Consider the following 25,808-nt stretch of genomic DNA (forward strand, 5'->3'; position numbering starts at 1 on the left):
CCTGCCAACCTAGCAGTTCAAAAGCACACCAGTGCAAGTAGATAAATAGGTACTGCTGTGGCGGGAAGGTAAGCAGCATTTCAGTGCACACTGGCACTTGTCACGGTGTCCCGTTGAGCCAGAAGCGGTTTAGTCATGCTGGCCACATGACCTGGAAAGCTGTCTGTGGACAAAATACTTGAAAAGCAAGATGAGCGCCGCACCCCATAGTCACCTTTGACTGGACTTAACCATCTGGGGGTCCTTTACCTTTTTTAGTTTTGGCCAAAGTTGTTGTCAAATTTCTTTGCAATTTTGCAAAACAACTCATTTTTGAGCTATTTCTCAAATCAGTAAAAACGACATGGATTTTCCTGGACATTTAATATGATTTCCACCTGGACACTGCTTGCAGCAGCAGTATATGTCCGGGAAATGGCAACCCTACTCTAGGACTGTCACTAGGCAGAGCAATCTTACACTTGTATTATGCTGGGACTGGAGATATACCCCAGTGATGCTGACAGGAAGAGCACTCTCTTACAGTGGGACCTAGGGTTAAAAACTTAATTCATTCTGGAGGTCTGTTCTTAACCTGAAACTGTTCTTAACCTGAAGCACCTCTTTAGCTAATGGGGCCTCCCGCTGCCACTGCGCCGCTGCTGTGTAATTTCTGTTCTCATCCTGAAGCAAAGTTCTTAACCCGAGGTACTGTTTCTGGGTTAGCAGAGTCTGTAACCTGAAGTGTCTGTAACCCGAGGTACCACTGTATATTCTTGTTGTTATTATTATTATTAATTTGCTGAGTCTGGGAGATAAGATGAAAAACACATGAGTGGGAATGCAAGAAAGGTATAGAAACATGCCCCCACTTCCCTGGAAACTCTGTCAGTGGCTACCGATCAGGAACTAGGCCAGCAAAAATGTCCACATAACAACCTACATGTGGAACTAGTGAACTCACAATAAAGCGAGGCTACACTTCTGTAAGAAAGCCACAACACACATGACAATGCCAACAGCTGTATTGAACAGGATAGAGTGGATCCAGAAAGTGCTAACAAGTGTTTCGCCAGCCATGCGAATGCTTGGAATGGAGTGCCTGGCCTTTGCCAACAGAAAGCTTGCCTACATGTACAGATGCGTGCGTTTCCTGAGTGTGTATGTGACAAAAGGTAGGACGACATGGCACTTATACATAATGGTGTATGTTCCCTTATTCTATTGCTCATTTGTGTGGGGTGTTCTTTGCTGGCAATAGTGTGTCAGGGTAGTTCTGCTATTGTAGCTCATATTGCTCAGGCATATCGCGTACCCACCTTGTGCCCATAAAAAAGGAGCATCCTGTTTTTTGGTACGAGATTGCAGTGACCATCTTATGTGCTCTCGTCTTGGGGGAAAAAGCATGGGGGGCGGGCGGGCTAAGATTGCAGTGCAGGTTACATGACTTGCCCAGGAGCACATCATGGAAGATGGGCTTTTTTGACCTGAAATGTTGGACAGTATGATATCAAGGCTTCTGTTCCTAGGACCATCTCTAGGGGTGTGTTGTGCCTGAGAAAGTCACACTTGCTGTCCACCTAGCTGTGGGGCTCTTCCAAGTGCCTGTTGCTTCTGCCACCATCCCTGCTCCCATTTCTCCTCATCTCCCCACCCCTTATTTAAAGTTGTTTTGGTGCTACGCCAGCCCCCTTTCATTGAGGAAGGTGGCCCTTCCCTAGAGTGAAGCATTCTGGGCAAGGTGGCGTAAGAGAGCACCTGCATCACTGCTGGCTTAAGAATCTTTATTCAAAATGGTTGAATGTTTAAACAAACTTCAAACGAAAACATTTTCTATCTGCTGCCACAGCAGCACAGGCACTTTCTGGACCACCTTGCCCCAAATGCCTCACTCCTTCCTCAGAGGGAGGGAGAGAGAAAAATGGTGCTGCTGTACTGGCAAAACAATTTTAAACTGGAGGGTTAAGGAGAGGAGAACAAGGAGTAGTAAGGACAGCAGTGTTCACTTCTGGCAGTGTAATGCCTTGAGCCATCCCTCTGCTGGGGTCCCCAAAGCATGCAGCCAGGGTATTTACCTCAGTTCACCAAACCCTAGGGATGGTACTATCCATCACTTCCAAGTGTCCCTAACTAGAGGGTCTTGACTATAGGATTGTGCTGCTCAAATTTGTCTGCATTCTTTCTTCGTATTCCACAAGGGTGTGTGTGTCTCTGTGTGTGATCTTGTCACATTCCAAGTGCATCTGATGATCAAGGACAAGTGGCTTTAGATATCTCATGTGGTCTTAGGCATAGTTTTGAATATTTGCTGACGTAGTGATTGCTCTTGCTTTGCTGACACATTGGCTTATTTTATCCCCTACTATTTTTGGAGCTGACGTAGGTTTTGTGACATACAGTGGAATGTCAGCGTAGACTAATGTTACTGGCTGAGGTCATTTGTCGTTATACTCTCCCTAGAACATTATCCTATCTTATTTTTCTGTTGCTGAAGCAAAAACTTCATGGCTGGAGGGAAATATTTTAAGGCTACACTCCAGAGTGTTAAGTTTTCTTAGTATGGGACAATGAATTTTTATAAAATGTAGAATGTTTCTTAACCAAGCATCGAAGTTCAGTACATTCGAGATTATCTAAATGCAGTACGCAGAAATGAAATTAGTATATCATTTATCAATTCTTTTTATAACATTATTGTTCTGCTCATTTACATTTCAAATTACCTTATCTTCCGCGCAGTGTATAGCTCTTGGATAATTACAGAAATCATGTGGAAAATACTTCAAGGTTAATGTCATTCTTTGAGGTGACAATTGAAACACGCTGCAATTCTATGCCTATACATACATTGCATCCCCATTGAAAACATTGGTCTTGAATCTTAATCCCAAATTTTACTTTGAAGTTAGTCCTGTCCTCATCTCAACATAGCTTACGTCTAAGTAAGCAAATACAGGTTTCAAATATTCAGTCAAAACCTGGAGTAGAATTGTAACTTGTTTCCTAAAATGTACAGGAATACATCAGAAATATTACAATAACAATAATTCATCTGAATTTCCTGAGTCATAGGAATTTGCAAGGGCAACCTCTTTACAAGGTTTGCCTCCTTGTTATAAAAGCAATAGATATGGACCTGCCCCTGCAATATCTGTTTCTTTACAAATTTATAAGCAGAACAATTTCAGAGCAAGCAAACTCCTAAAGCACACAGCAGAACTGCTAATCCTGCATCAGATCTACAACAAATAACCCCAGGAATCTGTTTTATTTATAGTTATTTCAGCTAAACTCCTAGTTCTCTTGAACTCCTAGTTCAAACTTCCTCAAATAGTATGCTTGTCCTCTTCCCAAAATCTGCTGCATATGAAATTCCAAAGGCTGATGAGAGATTTCCAGTCAGTAATGACTAAAACACTCTTATCTCCCATTGCTTGTCCAATTATGCAAAACTGTAGTGATTGGCTGTTGGGCTTACAGTAAACACGCCTAACTAGAAGCAATATTTAAGGGGAAAGGTGTGCTTCAAAATAACTGAACACCCAACCCTTGGCATAGAAAAACCCACAAGAAATAATAATAATAATAACATTGTATGTTCACACATTGTATAGCTTCTTGTCACAAGTGAGCATGCCAGACTTCAGTTCTGGCCTAGATTAAAATGACTATAGGAATCTGCTTTAAACTGAGTTGGAGCACTGGTCTTTCTGGTCCAGGGATATCTGCTTTGTTCAATAGTAGCTTCCTAGGGACTTGCACATTACTTAGCACCTGTTAGCTGTTAAATCTTTTTAGCTAGAGATACATGGGATTGAACCATGTATAAGAATAAATCATTCAAAGTAGGACATATATAGAAACACACTGTTAAAGATTCACATAGACTAGTATATGAGCTTTCATAGGGAGAAGCCTACTGTTGTGGGTGTAGAGAAAACTAGGAAGTCAAGGTGGCCATTCTACCAGTAAGCTAAGGTCCATTACATACTTTTTTCTGTTCCACATTAAAATTGAAACATTTTTTCATAGAATTGAAGGTACCCTGGGGGTCATCTAGTCCAACCCCCTGCATGCACGAATCTCAACTGAAGCATCCTTAAAAGATGGCAATCCAACCTCTGCTTAAAATCCTCTAATGAAGGAGAGTCTGCCACCTTCCAAGGCAGTTCATTCCATTACTGAACAGCTCTTACCATCAGAAAGTTCTTCTGATGTTTAGGCAGACTCTCCTCTTATCCAAGCTAAACACTCAATTCCCTCAAACGTTCCTCATGAGGCTTTATTAAACACTTATCACCAAAGTAGGAATAAGCTGGCCGTACCTAGCAGGTTTCATGATGTGTGTATTTTCTAAACCACTATGCCTCCCTTAGTAAATCTGAATGGTGTAGAAACAAATTCATTACAATTCTATGCTGTGTTGCAGTAGGAGAGGCATTAATATGTCTATAAATCATAGGGACCTTAAACATCATAACAATATGCACTAAAAAGAGATGAAGTTCTGAAGAAAAAGGGTCTAAGAACTATTTCCAGAAGGATAAAAGAAGAGTCCTGTGGTACCTTAAGGATGTATTTATTCTGGCATAGGTTTCTGTGGCCCCTGAAAGCCTATGGCATAACACGTTAGTCTTTAAGGTGCCACAAGACTCTTTTGTGTCTAGATAGTGCCAAAGGAAGAGTGCTATAAAGAGGAACAGGGGGGGGAATACCTACTTGCAAAATCATCAATAGAACTCTTTGAAAAAAATATCAGCCATATTGGAGGATGCAGATGGAGAACCAGGAAAATCAGAATCATGGTGCAATGTGTTTTCACACACACACACACACACACACACACACACACGAATTCTTATGATAGTAAGGTACAGGAGCTGTGCCAAAATAAAATGTTGGAGTAACAGGGGGCTTTTTTATTATAAAAAGTTAAACAATTCAGAAATGTTACTGAGATAAAAAAATGATACAACATTGAAAATGTGACCCTACAGAAAACGAAAGAAGTCATTAAAAAGGCAAAGTATAACCTATGATGCCAGTTGAAAAAAACCTTTTCAACTGAGTAAAATATGTTTTTGGCCTTGATATACCCCAGATTCTATTGGCACTTTATATTAATTAATGTTTGGCACTGTTCAGTTTCACTTGCGACTGTGTTATTATCCTAATAACAAACTACCTAATACTTGCCCACCTTGGAAAAGACAGATTCATAAAGCTACCACAGAAGAATGGGGGTTCTGTAATCTGATTAAATATTACTGGTTACAAATCCTGTGCATATTTTCCATTGAACTCAGCAAGAATAAATCCTGCTTTCAGTGGAAATGCCCGCCCCCCCCCCCCCCCGGTAAACATAGATGGGATTGTACTGACCCAAATATAATTAAATTCTATGGAGAAATGCCTTAAAACCAGGATTAGGAACATGTTCCAAGGGCCATTGGCCAAAATGGCTGGGATGATGGAACTTCAAACAACATCTGGAGGTGCCAAAGGCCCACCCACACCCACCTGAAAACATGATAGTAGTAAGAACCTTAGTGTATGACAACTGGCAAAAAAATTTTTTTTACCTGTGCCATCAACAGAAGTTTAAAATTCAGAAAACAGCAGATTATTATTATTATTATTTTATGGTGTGAAACAAAACATAACCATCTGCTAGCAAAAGGTTGCCATATTTCAAAAACTGAAAATCTTGACGCAAAAGTTGTTGAGCTGCTTTTAGGGGGCAGGCAAAATTGTTGAACTTTTTTTAGTTTTGCTCAAAGTTGTTGAGCTATTTTTAGGGAAATTCACTAAAATCTACACTTCTGACATGGGTTGCCATACGTCTGGATTTTCTACCTGGACACTGTTTCCAACAGCAGAAACATGGAAATGTCTGCAAAATTGCAGATGTATGGCAACCCTAATGTTGCGGGAAGATGATTATTCAAACATACAAAGTAGAGAATACAACCTAAAACCTCAAATAGACTATAAAGGCACAAAGCAGCCAAAATTAAGAGGCGGCTTCTTCTTTGTTTAAGTCCATTATTTAAATATGAGAATAATTCCCCATTTGAATATATCTGATGGATCAAAGGTATTTAAAAGTGCTTGGCTTTGGCAGGATCATGCCTTATGTATTCATGAGCAGGGTGAATCCTTCAGCTCCAACTTTCACAAAAAATTTTCTGCAAACTTGTTTTCATCCAACACACAGCTGGTTCTTGTATTGTACTAAAAATATTGACTTCAGAAATACTGAGAATACTATCACATTGCTAGCTTGCTCTTCAGAGTACACATCTCCCAGGGCTGCAGTAAAAATCTCATTTAAAACTGAGACAGGCTGATACACTGGGATATGTATTTGTGGAAAACAATCCATCACTGGCATGCAGATAAACAAAGTAACATATATTCTCAGTCTCTCAATTTATACAGACTGCTTCAAAGTAAGAGCTCGGCATATTTTATTATGTTTTTAACAATTCCCCATTTTCTGAAGGTGCTTTGTATAAATAGTATTCCTTTGCACAATGTGTTACAAGACAGATTGTGTTTAGATGTGTTCAGATTGTTGGCTATACATCCATATTGTTGCCATTTCAGTGAAGTTGCGCTTTACAATAAAATCTCAGCTGCTCCTTGAGTGAAATGTGAGACATTTATACAATGTGCTGTGTTTGTTTAAGATGTACATGAGATTCTTAGCATGCCAATATGTTCTGTTTTCCTGTAATAGTGGGAGAAAAAAACTTAACAGCATACTGCATGTTGCCTTTCATAGCTACTGGTTTTATGTCTGGAATTAAACTAAAATGGCATTGTAGGACGGATTATGCCCAAGTTTTGTGGCTTTTTGTATTAGAATTTGTTTGCTGGTTTAGCAGTTGCTTTTGTGAAATGCTTTATTAATTGAGCAACAACATTTGGTTAGTTTTAAGTCACCAAGTTTAATTCCTCCAGATTATTTAAACAGATACTGAAATAAAATATCATGCCGTCTCTATATGTGAAAACCTATCATAGTTGGAAAATGGTATTACATTGTTACATACACTCCATGTCTCTGAACAGTTCCAGGAGCACAGTGCTTACTTAGGTTATGTTTCCTTTTGAAGGAAGTCACTGGTAGCTGGTTGGCATTTTGGCAGATAGTGAGGTGAATAATGTAGGTTTTGGCAGAAGCTGGACTGTAGTGGAATGGAAACAGTGATGATTGCAACAGACTCTGGGTGGGAAGGAAATTACTGTAGCCTTACATGCCTAGTTGGAGTCCAGCAACTTTTGGAGGGCCACAGGTTTCCCCATCCCTAATTTACAATGTACAAAGACAGGAAGCCAAAATTGTGTGTAGTCAAAACACATTGGGTGCAATGGTCAGTAGGATTGCCAATGTCTTTTTTTTCCTGAATGCTCACCCCCTTTCCACCCCCTTTAAAAATATGTAAAAAAAATTAATTTCCATGCACATAAAACTGGATGTGCACAAGTTAAATGCACATGTTGCAGATTTACTGTATACAAGCTGAGCACAGGGAAAGAAACAACTTTAGTACCATATTTTTGCATGTATAAGACTAGGTTTTTTTCCCTAAAAAATTATGCCAAAAATTAGGGGGTGTCTTATACATGGGGCCATCTCCCCCCATTTTCTTAAATCTGAGTCCCTAAAAATAGGGGGTGTCATACATGGGAGTGTCTTATAGACGGAAAAATGCAGTATTTCAACAGTGACTGAAAAGACACTATTCTTATATCAGATCTCATTTTAAGCAGAGAGCTATTCCTAATTCTACCCCATGGCAAGTTTATATACCACGCCAGGCAGTGAAGGTTTCCATGATCTTTATTATTGCAGTTTGATGTGGGATTTTGCATCTTTGAATGTGCACTCATGGATAAAGTTCCTTGCACATTTAAAGAGCCACATTGTATTGAGCCCAGCTAGCACAGATGTTGTGAATAGGGAACCTGTGGCCTTCCACATGTTGTAGGGCTGTGATTGCATCATCATTGACCCTTGGCCATGCTTGGTGGGGCTGATGCAGGAAAATGCAAGGGAAGTATATATGCCACATATGGGCGTCAGGGGCAGCGCTAGGGCACTACGTGATCTTGACGGTGATTCTTTGTCACATGATGCATGCATGAAAGTGGCTGCTCTGACACTAGAAATCTGGCATTCTTCTCAGGTAACTTCCTTTCCACTTAATTAAAGGAGTGGTATACAGTACCTGTTTGTAAGGGATATTAAAACCTCACATTACAGTATTGTGAGTTAAGCCAGTGTTAAATCACTGAATGGGCCTCAAATGATTTAAAACTCAAGTCTTTAGGATCATATTTAAAGGTCTTCCTGAATCAAACTTTCTGGCAGCTCTGTAACTGCAGGTACTGGGCCATAACACAAGCAGATCTTTAAGCTGCTACTGAGCTATAATTTCTCCAAAGGATACAATATGCCTTAAAGTGTCACTTAATATTTTTTTTCCTATTTAAGGAAGTGAATCACAAGTTTGAAACTATCCCAAAAAGCCACACTGAGAAGCTTCCATCTGTGGGATGACGTCACTGTGGGATTTCTACCGAACTGTATGTTCTGGTAAACAAAGCTACTGTGCCAATTGCCACAGGACAGGAAGAAAAGAAGAAACCCAATATATGTCGCCACTGTAATTTCTTATCTATTGTTAAGCTCAGATGTAAAAGCATCACAGAAAGAGCACGAGGATAACTGGGGTATCATTAAGAAAAACTTGGGTCCTGGAGAATTATTTTTGTACTTGAGAGTCTATCTTGTACTCCGTATATGTAGACAGCATTAGAAATTGTGGAATTTTTCAGCAAAATACACACTAGGGTGCCCAAAAGGATAAAGAGTTGTCTGGTCTATGGCTTTCCTCAGCAATTAGCTCTGTGACCTTAATGGAAGGTTGTAAGAGTCTAACTAGCATCCTTGGCCCCATTGCTGCAAGTTAACCTTTGCGGCTCCCACACTTGGCCACCATTTTGTGTTATGTCACACATGATGGCAGCCATTTTGTGACTGGCACCCATGGCGATTTCTAAAAATTCCAAATGCATTGACCAACCCCAAAAGGTTGGTAATCCCTTGCCATGGCTCATAAATGGTTATGTCCTCTATTTTATTTGGATTCAGCCTTAGTTTGTTGATCCTCATACAGACCATTAATTATAGTCTCCAGAATGTACTTTAGGATTGAGGGCATTGGTTGGAGGTCGATACTTTATTTTATTTTTTAGTTTAAGCAGTTTGAAAAAAATGCATTTGTACTTAAGTTGTGTACATACTTTACTTTCACTTTAGATAAATATGTTTCTTTTTTAATTATTTAGCTGAGTTATTTGAGCCCCAAAAAAATTCTTGAGCCAAAAATGATGTCTTGGATAGAAATCCTATGCAGATTCATTAGGGAGTAAGTCCTATTTACTTTTGAAATATCATGCATGGGGTCTGATTAAAATGAGGACTGCACCAGCTGTTTGCTTGATTCAATTTAACAGACAAAAGTAGAGTTTTGGGGGGAGTTGGAATTTTCTTACTCACCCTTGTTTACTGTCCATTGGTTTTTCAATAAGCTGCTTATTTGGTTCATTTTCTTAATGACCTAGCCTATTGTCTTCCTTGGAATAGTGACCCCTGACAAATGGAGGATCCTGTAGTGGGTTTGATGATGTCATGCACTTATTTGTCCAGTCAGATTTGCCCATGTGGCACTCTGAAGCCAATGCAGAGTGGGGGCAATGCTTCCTTTATTCACTTAGCACTCACTCTGAATGGGATAATACTATGTTTTCCTTTTGATGTCATCTCCCCCTCCCCCAGAATCCCCCAAAGAAGGAAACATGTCACTGCTACTGAAAATGTTTGAGAAAAGTGCCCCCAGCTTCAACTCAGCCAGGATAACATACAGTACTTGGGAAAATATTCATACTGAATATAATAAGGGAACATCTTTATCCATCTAGGCAATTGTAAGATTCTGGCAACTGCCATAAGATTCTGATTTATTCACCACAGCCATTTTACTACATCTAATAATCTCGTCTCTCTTTATGCTCTTTCTTGTAACATACCAATCACCTGCTTTTTAAACAGTGCAGTCTCTGGGGAATTCTGTGCTGCTTCATTTACACAATCCTATAATGAACAGAGGTTTCCCCCTGTTGACCCATCATATAACTTGCAGTGTATTTTTATTTCTCAGTTTCATCTTCCAAGCTTGGCTGTAAACTGCAGCACTCTTTCTGACCCTCCAGCTAAAACTGAGTCGGGCTTCTTGGGTCCTTGCCAATGAACATGGTACAAAGACTTCAAACAATAGGATTCAGCCACCTCCTGGAGAGCTGGCTCGTGAGTCCTACTGGTTTCAAAGCGCACAGATTCCCCATTTATAATAATGTGCAACAAGAAATCACACAGACAAGAACATGACTAGACTTGCAATTAAAAGATGTTTTCTCTTTCTGAACTCTGTATTTTATACAGACAAATCTTTGTCCTCATAATGCAGCTGTCAAAGGTGTGTGGTTGTGTCACAGCCACCAACAATAATAGGTTTGGACAAGAATGCCTAATCCTTACATTGGTTGGGTCAGGTGTGCATGGGCTGAACAGAAGCTTTTCTCAGCAGCTGCTATGGGACTTTAGAGCCAAAGGGCTGCAACTAGTATTTTTCAGCCTCCCATGTAAACTGTGCCAAAAACCCAACCAGGAAGCAGACATCTTTGTTACCAGGCTGTATAGGTCAAATGTGTGTCCATACATTAGCTCTACATAATTCATTTTCTTTCCACAATTCTGCATTTTTCCTTTTTTTGTTTTTTAAAGCAGATGTTTTAAAAAAGCAGTATTTCAGCAAAAGAAATGGAGGAACGGGAGCTACAGAGTTGTTTCCAAGTTTTTCTCAGCGATCATGAGAACTAGAAATTAGATATATATTTTATTTCTACTAATTGTCCATATCCATATAGCACTAATTTTTCATTTTCCAAGTCAATAAGCTTTTGGGTTCATAGGCATTTCAAATGGCTAAAGTATCTGGAAAGGGTACTTGGTCTTTTCTTACGTGATCAGGTTATCTTCAGTTCAGTTCAAATGCAGTGCAAAGCTATAGCTTAGTGACATGGCACATGCCTTAGTTCAATCCCTGGTAACTCCACATAGGGTTGAGAAAGACCCCTGTCTGGAAAACCACTAGAAAACAATGATCCTCCATGTATTATCTGTAGATTCTGTAGGTTCTCAGGCTGGTTGGTCTGAGTTTTCACTTTCTGTGCAGCATTTGTAAGTAAGAGGAAACAGGATTTAAGGTGAATTTAATCAATGTGTATGTGTTTCTGAGTGTTGTCACTGTTCCAAAGTACCTATCTCTGCCTGCACAGTGAAACACTTGGAAAACTGATGAAATTTAATTGTAAATCTTCAGAAAACTCCTGGCATTTTGCAACAAAATTGTACTGCAGAAAGGCTAGAGGCAGGTGAGTGTTTGGGTTTCTTTGTCTTTGCAGAGGTGTAGGCAGTTTGAAAGAGGGGTTTTCGCACATAGTGTGCACTTTTTCCTCTGGTAAACAGGTTTTTGTGAAATATATCTAAACCCATTTGGCCAGTGGCAACAGTAGGACAAAATAGATTTGTATGCACCATATTTCTTTTTTAGGTGCAAGTAAGTAAGGTGCAAGTGCAGGTCATTGTGTGAAATTTAAGATAAAAAGTCCCACCAGATTGCATAAAATTGTTCCACTGTTTTTTGCCTTTCATCACACAAATCTGAAACCCTGGTGAGCTATTGCCAGTGTAGCTAATACTGGTTGGTCTAGCCTGGTGTAAAGCAGCTCACTATCCCCATATGACAAGACGAATCAAGCACAATGTGCTTGAAAACATAGGTAGAGAAATTTTATGGAATAATGCATGTGTGACTTGAAAGTGAGGATTTGGTGTTTGGCTTCAAAGTGGGGACAAAGTGGGAAGTTTCAATCAGGAATGGCACTGCATACTCAGTGGGTCTTGATTCTAGGTAAGTGCATGTAAGATTGTACCCTAAGTGTTCATTTTCACTTGTGGACGTTAGAAACCAAAAAAGGCATACTTGTTATGTATTTGGGAGACAATAAATTTGTTTTCAGTCAGTCTTCAAATATCCCATTTCATGGCTTTGGAAGTTCTTAAGGGCTCTTCAGTTGTTTGGAATGAGGTGAGGTAAGGACAGACAGCTTGTCTACGGGTCCTGTATCCCCACCCCCACCCACCGGGTTCTCTAGGTTTCTTTGAAAGATGATTTTGTAAGGTGTCAGACTTGAGACACCCTGTTGGATTATAGGGAGCAACTGTCTGGGTGCATTTCAAAGAGACTTGCATTGAGAGCAGCCTTGGCAATATATCCTGGTGACCAGAATTTTTTTGTCTTGTCTTTTTAGTGGAAGGCTGGGAACTTTTAAGTACTTAATCTTCATTATGAAGGGAACCTTGAGTTTACCCAGTGCTTAGTATCTTTGGCACAGAGCTGCTGGTAGCCTTGGATTCCTCCAAGCAACATGCATTGCATTATCCAGGATATTTTGCAAGGCCCTTCTCATTTGGAGTGCAGAGTGAAAACTGGGGGAGTGCGGTGTTTGGTGAATATTTGTTCCCTCCTTGCAAAAACTCCTCGGCAAGTGACTGAGAAACAAGGAATGCAAATATATCTTAATATACACATTTTTTGCAAAGCAATTTTCCCCAGTGTGATTAATTTTTTAATGTTACATTCACTAAGCTGTGTATTTTATGCATACAGTGGTACCTCGGGTTACAAACACTTCGGGTTACAAATGCTTCAGGTTACAGACTCCGCTAACCTGGAAGTAGTACCTCGGGTTAAGAACTTTACTTCAGGATGAGAACAGAAATCGTGCGGTGGCAGTGGGAGGCCCCATTAGCTAAAGTGGTACCTCAGGTTAAGAACAGTTTCAGGTTAAGAACGGACCTCCGGAACGAATTAAGTTCTTACCCAGAGGTACCACTGTACTTTATCCCAACATATGCATTTTTTGTACATATAACTTGGCATTAAATGCGTTTTTTTTTAAAGTGTGTTTTAACTGTTAAGTTGCTTAAGACATATTGTGCATTAGGTGACACATGCATTTAATCAATAATATAATATTAATAGTTCATATGTAGTAATAGTTCATATTATTTTTTATGGAATGTATATTCAATAGTGCATCTGAATGCACATCACATCCTGCCTCAATTAGTGACACAGAACTGTGTGTGTATAAAACTGGATTGGGGTGAAAGTCTTGCCTTTGATTGTGCAGAGTTTTAAATCATGAAGAGACACTCCACAGGTAGAGAAATCTCCCCCACTTCAGATCTTCAATCTCATACTTAAAGGCTGCAGACTGGATGGAAGTGGTGCATTCAGTGGCGTAGCGTGGGGGGTGCCAGGGGTGCCGGCCGCACCGGGCGCAACATCTGGGGGGGGCGCGAGTCCAGAGGGAAGGGACAAGTTCCTTCCTCCGCCGGGCTCCCCGCCGCCGCCGCCAGCCTTGCGCCCTAGCGCGCCCCCCCCCCCGCCGCCGCCGCTGCGGCTGCGCTCCACTCACTGCTCGCAGGAGGAGCAGCCGCTGCAGCAGCGCCGACGCCTGGCCGGGCACCGGCAGCCTCCGCACCCCGATGCCGACGCCGGCGCCATCCCCTCGGCCCAGCCACAGGCGGCGGCTGCTTCTGCCGACTGGGAGGGAGGAGAGCTCCGAGGGGCCTCGACGCGCCCTGCCCTCCCCAAAACCCTCCGAGAGGAAGCCGGCGGGCGGGGGAGGGGGGGCGAGGACGGAGCTTGGCTGGAAGCCCCCGGACCCGGCCGGGAGGAGGAGAGGCGCTCGCCAAGCCCGGATCTGGAGCGCCTCGGAGCGCGGGCTCCACCTACAGCCCAAGGAGAGGAGGGGCGGGGAGGCGCCCGAGGGGAGGGGGCTTCGGCTGCCTCGGCCCGCGGGGGCTCCGCAAATAATAAATTTAATAAATTCCTGCTGAGCCTTTGGGGGGGTCTTTGGCTCCTTCGCTCGCCCCCAGCCCCAGTGGCGTAGCGTGGGGGGTGCAGGGGGGGCCGGCCGCACCGGCCGCAACATCTGGGGGGGGCGCGCTCGCACTCGAGTGCTAAAATCCACGGGTTAAGGGGCGCAAATTACTTGCCTTGCCCCGGGTGCTGACAACCCACGCTACGCCACTGGGTGCATTGGAGGGGTAGAGTTGAAATTGCACCCCCCGCCCCCTCACAGCTTGCTTATATGCAAGTATAATGAACATCCAAATAGGGCTAGCAAGAGTAGAAAGATAGTTAACTTATCAAGGCTCTCTAACGCATCACAATGCACTTACAGTTCATTCTAGTTGATTGGAGAACTCAAGATCCACCAAAGCATAATAAGAAATCTAACTGAACTATTTCAGATTCTCACAGCCATAATTTCATGAGCATATGATTTTCTTAAATTAGAACACATAGAGTAGGTTTAGGAATAAATTAATACTGAACTGTTGCCACCCTTTAAAATATAGAATAATGTGTTTGTATATCTTTAGATCTCAATCTGTGTGGAGAATTTTAAAAAAGAGGTAAAATATGTTATGTAAATATAGAAATAACAATAGTTATATATGTAATATTGTTGTATTTATGAGTGAGTAACAGTGAGAAGTTACATAACTAAAGCCCAGCAGTTACTTTGTGGGGTAAACTTACTGTTGGCACAGTGTACCTGACAAACATGCTGGCCACAGTTGCTACATTTACTATGGAAGCTGTTTTAGGTCGTAAATGGTTGGCAGTTAGACCTCTCAGTTTATATAATGGATAGGAAAATCCAGAAGGTTGGGTTTTGATAGGTCAGTTGATGAACCAATTGGCTCTAATTGTTGCATGAACATAGGCCAATGAGTTGGCCGATAGAGAAGTGGAAGGATATTGGCCAGAGAATAATGACTGATATATAAAACGGCAGTCACAGCATTGCCAAGTTCAGATGAAGAAGTTCAGGAATCTGAGAGGAAGCAATAGCAACTGTGCCTAGCAGGAACCTTAAGATTGGTTGAAATCATTCAGGGCAGAAGCTGTGAGGGCTAAAAAGGGTTGGAGAGTTCCACAACCAGTTTCTGAGGACAGTTTTGTGCCAGAGTGACAACAGAAAGCAGTTGGTTTCAGGAACCAGGTCTCCAGGGACAACTGTGACATTGTCTTTTGCATGTCCTGCTTGTCAAATATTTTGACAAGCAGAGAAGATTCAGAGGATGCTCAAGCAAGCCTACTAAAGACGTCCCTGACCAGAGAGCCAATTTCTTGTCCTCTGCATCTTTTAAGGAATGGTTCATTGGCATCTGGATTTCAAATTAAGGCAGTTAATGTTAATGATATAACAGTTTCCCTAAAGGAACTGTACAGATTTCAGTGACTATTGAAGTTTATGGATAACTTCTAGTCCTATGTATTATTAATATACTTGGATAAGTAAAGTTTTAATAAATATATTTGTCTACACTTTTAAATAATTCTGCATATTTGTTGATACCATGCCTATAAACTGAATACACCACTATGCATTTTAGACAGTGTATCAAGTGGAAAAGATTTTATTACAAATTCTATGGTGGTGCTGGGTTTTTTAAGGTTAAAGAACTAAAGTATATATATGCAATGCATTTTGAGGAAAGATTGGGAAGCCAATGTTCCACATTTCGTAGGTCTAATAGAGTATAAAGACAGCCAAACCAAGATAGTTGAGTAGTATTGGTGAGATAAAACCTCAATTGTTCACAAACTGGTTGCCTATTTGGTCATTAAAAGTTAAAATTATTCCAAAAGACTGAGATCCAAATCAGTTAAATGGGATATTCCTTTAAATACTTGATTCTAGCAAACCGTAATTTTTCACATAGTGAATTTAATATTGCAGTGGATGTTTCCTAATGTACTAACTGAGGAGGCCCCGATGGGTTGTGAAATACCACATAAAACACTAAAGAAAACATTATAAACCCAAACCATAACTTTGTTATCCTTTCACTGGACTACATTACATCCAGATGGCAAGAGTAGCCGTCCTAAGAGGTTGGTGGGGGTTTTGTTTGGCCTTAAATACAGACTCCTTTTTAACATCTGATCTTTGTGAGATGCATTGAAACAGGGAATAAAATTATATGCACCCATAAAAAGCAAGTTACAGCCTATTTTTATTTTTCTGTTGGATATATATCATTACATTTTGTTCTAATTAGCTACAAGCAAGCATGTCTGCTTAGATAAGAAGAAAATTAAAACCATACAACTGAGGAGGGCCAAGTCTTGACTCTGGTATACACTTGTAATAGACATTTATACATGCCTATGTGAAAATCCAAACTTGGGGCAATTCAGATGCCTGGCCTGCCTGTGTTGCTTTCTTATAACATGAAGCCTTCAATATTGAACCTGCTTGCCAACCACAATTAAAAAAGAAGAAGATGGGGATTAGGGTTATAGCCTAATCATCTTCCTAGTGGTTTACTATTCCATGTAAACAGTGAGTAAATTTCCAGAACTCTGAAATAATAGTAGCCCGAGCATGTTTAATGTAGGCTAACTAACTCTTGCTAATTTATGTAACCAATTACTTCAGATACAATCATTCTAAGACAGAATAAAAACAGGCTTCTATTATACCCAGTAGGGTGAGTTGTACCCAATAGGGTAATTTGCACTGCCATAGTTATGTCACTGGAAAAGTATAAGGTGTTTTCTGTAGTTCACAGGAATCAATGGAAAAAGTGGCACAGAACACGTGTGCTTCACTGGCCACTTCACTTGCAATCCTCTGTACAGCCCGTGGGATAAGAAGCCTAAATGCATACAGGGTCACAGCCTTATTGTTTACTTAGATACATATGAACCACCTTTCTTTGTAGGCATTTCCCCATACCACTCAGTCCTCCACATCTCAAAAAATATACTCCAAATTTGAAAAAAATTATGTATCAGTGCAGGAAGATTACGTCACATTCACACCATGCATTTAAAGCACATGGCTTCCCTCAAATAATCCTGGAAAGTGTAGCTCTATGAGGGGCAAACTACAATTCCCAGTATTCCTTGGCATAAGCCAGGTGCATTAAATGTGCGGTGCGCCCTATCTGTGTCTTCATTTCTTATCAGTGCTGCTACAATGCTGAAAATATTTTGTAGGCTTTGTAGTATACGTGAAATATAAAGGAAAACAAATAATTACTACACATCTTAGGAGGTTAATAACGGAAACTACAGAAAGCCTTACTCATCTGTCTTTGAAATAAAACATTATCCACATAAAACACAGAGGACAGCCTTGCATAGGTGCAGAGTAAGAGTCTTATTTGCAGTATTACTTCTTAAGCAATTAGAGTAGGGAGGGAAGAAAAATACCAGCATTTTGTAGTCAGTTCATTAGGGGTCCACCAAATTTTCATCCACAAAAATGGGTTGATTGCATTAGATGTCTACTCACAACTTCTCTCCTTGATTTGCAGTTTTAACACCACTTTTTATTTCAAAAAACAAGTGGAGGGCATTGTTCCTGAGGAGATCCCAGCCAGTCGGGGAATCATATTGACAACATGACTGTGTGACATCAAAGCCTGCCAGGTTTGGCTTTTTAAGAAAGCCAGGTTGGAGCGAGGGAAGTGTTTCCCTCTCAAGCAAATTTTTCTAGGACAACAGTTTGCAAGCAAATTAGAACATACATTCTCACAGTTGAAGACTACATGTGCACACACACAGAGAGAGGAAAAAATGTGTTCAAAATTCAGTAGCTTAGATTTAAACTTTGAAAAATTATGAATAGTGTGCAGTTCTATGTTCAGTTAGTTTAGATGGTAAAGCCTTGACTCTTTACTATCCACCCCTCTTACTGACAGATATGATGTAGTTGTGTGTCCTAACTTCTTTCTGTAAGACTAAAGCCACCGTGAAGGATTGGGTTGTCTCCCTGCTACTAATTTTATAGACCTCTTCCTGTTTTGGCAAAAATCAGTAGTTATGCTTTTTTCTGGTTTTTCATATTCTGAAACTAACCAAGTGGAAGAGGATAAAGGATATGCTTGCTCTTTGTGCATGAAAAAAAAGTGGCCTGCAGTTGTTGCCTAGAAGGCAGCTGGCTGCAAAAGAAGCAGGATGTTTCAGGAACAAATTTATCCTTCTGTAAACATCTGGAAAACGAATCATGTCAATAAAACAAAAAGATCCATTGGGAGGGTTTTGCGCCTTGATTAAGAGTTGGTGTAATGTAGCAATGAAGGCTGTGTTCATATATTCACTTGCCTGGGAGTAAGCCCCATTGAGTGTTACTTCAGAGTAAACATATTTAGGAATATCTGTAAGAGTATGAGCCATAAAGGAAGGAGCTGCTGGTTCAAATACTGCTTCATTGCTTAACTCATAAGCTGGTTGTAGATGAGCCACTCTTCTCTCAGCCTCAGTACCACCACGTGACCCTTATGCCTTCTAGGGATGGGCACAACTGTCCATATGTTTTTCTCACTTTGTCTTTTTTCCAAACTTTGTCAGTTCTCCACACTTCCACAACAGTTAGCAGTTTCTTTAAAAGTCCTCATAAAAATGCATCAGGATTTTAATGCAAATTTCTCCAAATTATTTTTTCCCTAACATATGCATTTTAATGCACACTTTACCCTTGTACATACAGTTTTGCGCACATTAATTGGCTGGAGAACTGTGCTACAGAATATGGAATGTGTTTTGGCTTGTCTATTGTTTCAGAAAGTCCAAATTAGTTAAGTTCCCCCTTAGCTGCAAACTGAATCACATTTCTGCTAGGGTTGGCTCAGGAGGCTTGAGACCCAGGTCTTTTATGCCAAGACACAAATCTCCTGATCTCTTCCCTCCCTCCTTTGTTTACAGGACAGCTGGGCATGCTGTAAAGCAGGGGTTACCAACCTAAGGCCCATGGGCTGGAAGCTGCCCATGGAGGTTGTTTGACCGGCTCCTGAGCCGCCCCCCAACCAAGCTGCCTGCTCACATGCTGCGCTAAACCAGCGTGGCGCAGGAACTCGCTTCTGCAGTGCCGGAAATAGCGGGTGGGCACACTATCTGGCCCAGGCAAGATAAACCTTGCCGACCCCTGCTGTAAAGGGTAGTGCTGGTGACACCACAGACATCATTGTAAGTTGCTCAAAGACACTATATACACTTATGAAAGTTTGTGCCATGGGCCTCTGCCACAAGTCCTTTAATTACCTAGTAATGCCCCTTCTCCCATCTCTGCAGAGTGGGGAAATAATTGTGCCTCTTATACATTTTGCAGTAAATATAAGGACCTTTCCACATTGCTTATCAGCATGTCTCCAGGTATAAATCAGTACAGTGTACTCTTGCTAGAAGGAGATGTAGATAACTCCCGCAGGCATGCTGTGCTTCTTGAAATTCATGATTTCAGTGGAGCAGAAGCCCATATTAGACCCCACAAAATTGTCTTTGATTAGCTGTCTCACATGGTAAACAGAGTTGTCTGGGCCAACATCATGCTGTATGAGTTCACTGGTCCTTTTATACTTGCATAGAAGCTGTTCAATCAGCTGTTGTTCAGCTAGAGTTTAGCAACCCATTAGATAACATAACTATGTAACCACTGGGACAGATGGGATTTTCTGGGCCCAGTGTACCATAAGTGGATCAGGACCTTTGCTGAACCTACACAAAGACACACAAAGAAGACACAAAATTCTTCTCAGTTTCTCATTTTTCCAATGTTAAATTCAGTTCTCCACATTTCTGCAGCAATTTGTGAAGTTCTTTAAATAAAGAAATCCTTATGAAAATTCATCAGCATCATAGTGTGAATCTCTTCTAATAAGCCTATTTTCTTATACATTCTGACTAATGTACACATTTTTTGCCAGCAATTTTCCCCAATATAATACATTTCTGTAAGCTATTTTCACAAATGTATTCATTTCACACACACTTTCCCTTAATGTGTGATTTTGTAAACACTGCATGGATAGAGAACACTAAAAAAATTCACAAAAATGTGGATTTTGAACAATTGCTCTGTTTCAGTTCTCATACTCTTTCAGAAAGTGCAGATTTGATAGATTTGCCCTTAAATGCAGACTGAATTGAATTTCTCCTCCATCTCTAATGCAAATCCTAAATCAGGCAAAGAGCTCAAGTGTGACTAAAAATGACAACAGTAAACATCTGGGCAACTTGGTTATATATTTTAAATAAAAATATAAGAAATGAATATCTGTAACTCTGACTTCAGTTATTGACTAAAAATCCTGTAAGGTGGGAGCAGGCAGCGTGGCTCATTTCACAAAAGGGCACCTGCACATTTTGTTTTGTATCTTTACTTCCAGGAAGCCTAGTGTTTTACCTTTTTGTTTTTTTAAGGAAAGCTTAGAGTTCAGGACCCCTGCTGCCTGTGGGTCTGGTGCATCTGTGCCTTCTGTTCCCACCTCTCAGCGGCACTGCATGAAACAATAATGTGATGGTTTTTTACTAGAGGAAACAGTCTTGGGGCAATTTGGAGCAGAGAAACTACAGCAACTGTTTAACCCTTGTCCCACCTGCTGGTTGTTGTTGTTTTTTGTTCCAAATGCCCCACTCATCTCCTAAAACTACTTTGCCCCAAACATAGTTTCAATGCTTTTTTTAAAAAAAGGGAAATGTTAAGAAAAGTAGCCACTGAGTTTTTGTTTCCTGTGCATGTGTGTAATGTGTAGTTACGCACACAGTCAGATACGCTGGCCATCGCTGAAGGGATATGGCATGTTTTCTCAATGGCCCAGTGTTTTCAAACATTATGAAATCATCCCAGAACTGCTGTTTTAAGCCTTTGAGAATTTACTTAACTCAGCTGATTTTTGGAACACTCCTTAATTTTACATTTATAATACAGGATCGACAAGCAGTTACTTTACAGCTAACACAGTGAGAGATGCATTTTCTCATCTGTTAAATTTATTAAAAGCATTCCTCTTTCCTTCAAAAAATTTAAACATGTGGGGTCTTAGGGGTGGGTGCAGGTAAATGAACCTCCTCTCCAGGCTTTAGAATATTAAAGAAATCTTCTTACAAGTTTGCATTAGGTGGTGTCAATTTTCCCCATGCAATTTTTGCTGGCAAAAATGTTTTCCCCAACTTACTTTTGTATTTTGGGATTTAAAAACATTAAACGATGGTAACTGAGTTAACTAGAATGTTAGCTTTGCTTTTAGGAAGGATGTCACATGCCTTCTATTTTCCAACTAGTTTTAAAGGCACCCTTCCCCCTCTTAATTGCAAAGAATATTGCTGAATTAGTATTCTGAGCCACATGAAAACGCAGTGTGTGTGCTTCTCAAAGTAGGCACTATTTGAGGCTATTTCTAAATGCATTCAGATGTTTGTCATCAGCAGCAGCGAAATGCATGCTTCCTTTTTTTTCCCTCCCCCCCAAAATGCCACTTGCTATTTTGTGGCTTCAGATGATCTGTTAGGAACATATTACATTTTGAAGTTCTGGGGTTCATTTTTGCTCTGCATTGAAGTTAAGTTAGTTCCATGGCCTGGCTTACCATTTTCAAAACTGAAGGGAATAAAGTAACATTTGATTGTTAGTTTCACATGCAGGGAGCATCTTGGGCTGGAGAGGCAACAAGTCCTTTACAAATGCTCTTCTGTTCAACATAAATTACCCATTTGGTCACATGCTGGAGAGGGATCCCACAAATATTTGAATTGTGGTATTTGTACAGAAGATCTGGATTTATTATAAGATGCTACTGTATTTAGTGTGCCGATTTTTTAAAAAAACTTTTTTGCTATTTATAAAAGTTGGTACAGTTACTTTAAATTGTTAGCCTTGGGCAAATAACCAAAAAAAGTAAGTGTTATTGAAATAAAAACCAAGGAGAAGATTGTGTGAATTTGGTTTGGGCAGATCTCATGATAGGAGGTTCAATGATTCCAACAAGTTCAGAAGGATTTTTGTAGTGTGCTAATAGTTAGTCTTTGCTACTAGTACTGAATTTGTCAGCTTTGTTGATGTAAAACCAGTCATGCCTTCCCGCAGCTATCATCTATCGTTCCTGTGTATAGAAACTAAATTACACATGGATTTATTATGCGTGTGACCTGCTACACCCTAAATTTACCATCCATCTCAATGGAGATTAAATAAAGTCTAGTCCAGATTCCCAACAATTCCTACATAACCAGCATTGGAATGTGATCCACTTCAGCATGATTTCTCCAATGCTACTGTTTATGTTATGGTCTCATAGATACTAGCCAGCAATCTAGGGAAGTTATGAGCTGTGGAACAAAACACAATCACTTGACTGGTGTTGCTTAAAATGTTTCTGACAGCCAAGATTCTACAGATTTCCAAGAGATGAAGTGTGGGGTCTTGTCATGGATGCCACATTGCACTTCAGAGAGACTTGGCGTCCTTCCAGAACACAGTGTAATCACAGACTCATAGAATGCATGTCATAGAATCATAAAATTGTAAACTTGGAAGGGACCCAGAGGGTCATCTAGTCCAACCTCCTGCAATGTACACATCTCAGCTAAAGCATCCATGGTAGATGGCCATCCACGCTCTGCTTAAAAATCTCCAAGGGATGAGAGTCCACAACATCCCTAGGAAGTCCATTCCACGGTCAAACAGCTCTTAGTATCAAAGGTCTTCCTGATGTTTAGTAGGCATCTCCTTTCTTGTAACTCGAATTCATTGGTTTAGGCCCTAGCCTCCAGAGCAGGAGAAAATAAGCTTGTCCATCTTCCATGTGACAGCCTTTTAGATATTTGAAGATGACTATCATATCTCCTCTCCTCTTTTCCAGGCTAACAATACCCAGTACCCTCAACCATTCCTTATGAGGCTTGGTTTCCAGATCTTTGGTCACCCTCCTCTTCACACATTCTAACTTGTTAGTACCCAGGTGTGGTCTGAGATGCTTGCCATGGCAAGTGGAATGATCATATCAGAGGACCCCTTCTAATAGCCATTGGGAGGCAGCCAAAGTTGTCATGCCACTGCATGCGATATAAATTGATGCTGTAGCCTGTACAATTAATGGATGGCTGGAGGGACAGATTGCTGCCTCCACACTGCCCTTCATGCATGCAGAGTACTGTTTGCACAGGGTCCTGAATGCACATTGAGGTAAAAAGAGGAATAGCACAAAAGAAGCAAAGGAGGATTGGAAGGAGCCACTGCTCTCTTACTCCCACAACATACAAAAATATAAGGTCCTTCACACAGACCTTATTCTTGTGTCATAATGAAGAATCCAAAAGGCATACTTTGTGAGAGTAGGAAAAAATGTTTGTTGCTTATAAATAATAGTGAATGCAAAAGAAAAATCAAATGAGAATTAACGAAGTATTTGTTTGCTCAAGAACAGACCTCCCCATACACAGAGTTTTCCAGTAAAATATACAGCTATCTTTCTCCTCTGGCACTAATAACTTCAATACAGTATGCATCTTTTAAAGTTCTGTTCTATTAAATGGGGGTGGGGGATCAGTAGGAATGAAGAAGCCTATTAAATACTGTGAAATAGGAAAGGAAAAAATGATTTTCTTGACCAAACAGTGTTCTACTGTATAGCCCATTTCCTCCTTGTGGTAAACCAGAGTAAAATGTATTGCATTCTTGGAAAATATTGAATGAGCTCACCAGTGTAGAGCCATGGCTCCTAAAACATATTTGAGGAATGAATCCATTTTTCATGAAACTTCATTGGAACTCTTCCATTCAGCTGAGTAAAAAATATATGGAGGCCCATCTTGGAACTCCCCGATATTTTTTAAAAAATCATTTTTATAATTATAATTTTTATTCACTTTTTAAAATCTAACAGTTTAGCAATGTAGAACACTTATAAGCTCTCAATGTATAGAATATAAAAACAAATAAGAAACATTTCTAATGTGAGACCTCATAGTATTATATCTATGAAGAATCAAATGTCAACAAAAGGAAGACAAAAAAAGAAGAAAGAAAATAAAGACATAAAAATCTATAAATAGAAAATAATACAATATTTCTCAAGTACATTCACCAGCATTAGAGATTCCAGCGAGTCTGGTGTAAGGATGATTATTAATGAACTAAATGCTTCCTTTATTGGATGATGAAGAACAGTATGTGTTTGTGTAAATGTGAGTGTGAGCTGGGAAAGGATTTGAAACCCAAAGCCTTTTTTCTATTGGGCGATCACTCTAGCCATATAGAGCTATATGCTGTGCGGGGAGGGGGGTGCTGATTACATAATAAATTGCATACATAATAAAGTTAAGCCAAAGCTTTGTGAAGTTGTCCGTTTCTTTTTGTTCCCTCAACAACTGTAGTTTATGGGTTAGTTTTTTCAGTAGGCTAGTGTTCCATACACTTTTGATCAAAATTGTTATTGTCATCCTTTTAATTCATTTTTTACCTCTATGATGTATATGACTTTTTCCAAATAGGTGATTTTTTCAATTAAATTTTTCAATTGAAGAAAATGCAGTGATTGTGACGTGTCTGAAATGGACCTGTGCTCAACTGAAATCATGAATTTCCATTAGCCTTCTTCAGGAATAGAAGGGAAATGGGAACATACAACATTAGAAGGGAAATAGGAATGTATAAATGGCAGGCAGTAGGAAGACTATGGATTAACCAGGCCAGGTGTAAATACCAGAAGCCTTGCCACCTTGACCTTGTATGACAATAAAGCAACCATCCTGCACTTTAGGCTCCAGCATCGCCACATACTGCAAGATACAGTACAGTTAATGTCCTGATAATTAAAGTCCTATAAATTCCCATGATATGTTCAGTGAAACGACTGGTTAAATTCCTACTCAAGCAAAACAATGATGACAAACCTGACTGAAAAGAAAGGCAAAATAAATAGACGAGAAACCCAGGTTCCTTTCCTAAGGCTTACCGCCACCCCACATCCCAAAGTGCAAGGGTTACTTATTAGCCTGATCTCAAGGCAAGAGGAGGAGATGAGCAAGGCATATTTTCTCACTCTGGTTAACAGAGAACTTTGGCTTCTAAAATGACACTGATTTCTAATGTTTGGATGAAGGAATAGGCATATGGAAAACAAAAGCAGTAAAAGTTGTAAAGCTAACGTGGATTAAATATTGGGTTTTGCGTTGAATATGTTCCTCTCCTTTCTTTTCCCCAGAGGTGTGGAGAAATCTCATTCGATAGCCCAGAGCAGAGTGCCAAATGTGTTCGCATGCTAGGTAAGTGGAGTCCATTCTCTTTAATCTGGAGTTTGGTATGTGGAGAAATATGCACTGTTTTAATGAGGTGTTTCTTTTCAAAGAGTGTCTGCATTTTAATGAGGTTGGTTGGTAGCCATAATTCTTCTGGATGTATAGTTGGCTTTGGCGCAACTGGTATGAATAGTGAATGCATATGAGCACTAATTGATTATAATGAGCCCTCAGTTCACTTGTAGAAAGTTGTTGACAGAGTGATTTCTGACTGTTGGCTGCAAAATCTAAATGCAGATTGTGACAAGACACTGCATAGCTGGAACTGCATCTATTTATTCATTTTTGCATCAACTTGCTTTTCTATTATTTTAACTAGGCAACATAAAGAGCACAGGTTCTTACTTTTATCAGTTTTAATTCTGTTTAACAACAAACTGTTTCATATCTAAAGCAGCTTACTTCGACGGTCTGATGTGTGCTGATTTTAAGTGAGAAGTCAATTGGGGCTGTTGTTAATTTGATACGAGGAGAGACAGTGTGGGCTGGTGCCTAATAGAACTGGTAGGATGAGAGGCCAACAGAAGG

General features: G+C 40.2%; 1 protein-coding gene across 3 annotated transcripts in view; it reads left to right on the plus strand.

The window, feature by feature from the left end:
* The window catches only part of PDE7B (phosphodiesterase 7B), a 166,502-nt gene that overhangs the window by 48,731 nt on the left and 91,963 nt on the right, over window positions 1-25,808 (plus strand). For all 3 annotated transcript variants that reach the window (XR_014546670.1, XM_083607790.1, XM_083607791.1), the window contains exon 2: window positions 25,187-25,247. Coding sequence is in view for 2 of the 3 variants with exons in the window: in XM_083607790.1 (XP_083463916.1) it covers window positions 25,187-25,247 (61 nt within the window). In the remaining variant the exon portion in view is untranslated. The remainder of the gene's footprint in view (window positions 1-25,186; window positions 25,248-25,808) is intronic.

The sequence above is a fragment of the Podarcis filfolensis genome (genome assembly GCF_964270895.1).
Source record: "Podarcis filfolensis genome assembly, chromosome: 3".
NCBI classification, from domain to species: domain Eukaryota; kingdom Metazoa; phylum Chordata; class Lepidosauria; order Squamata; family Lacertidae; genus Podarcis; species Podarcis filfolensis.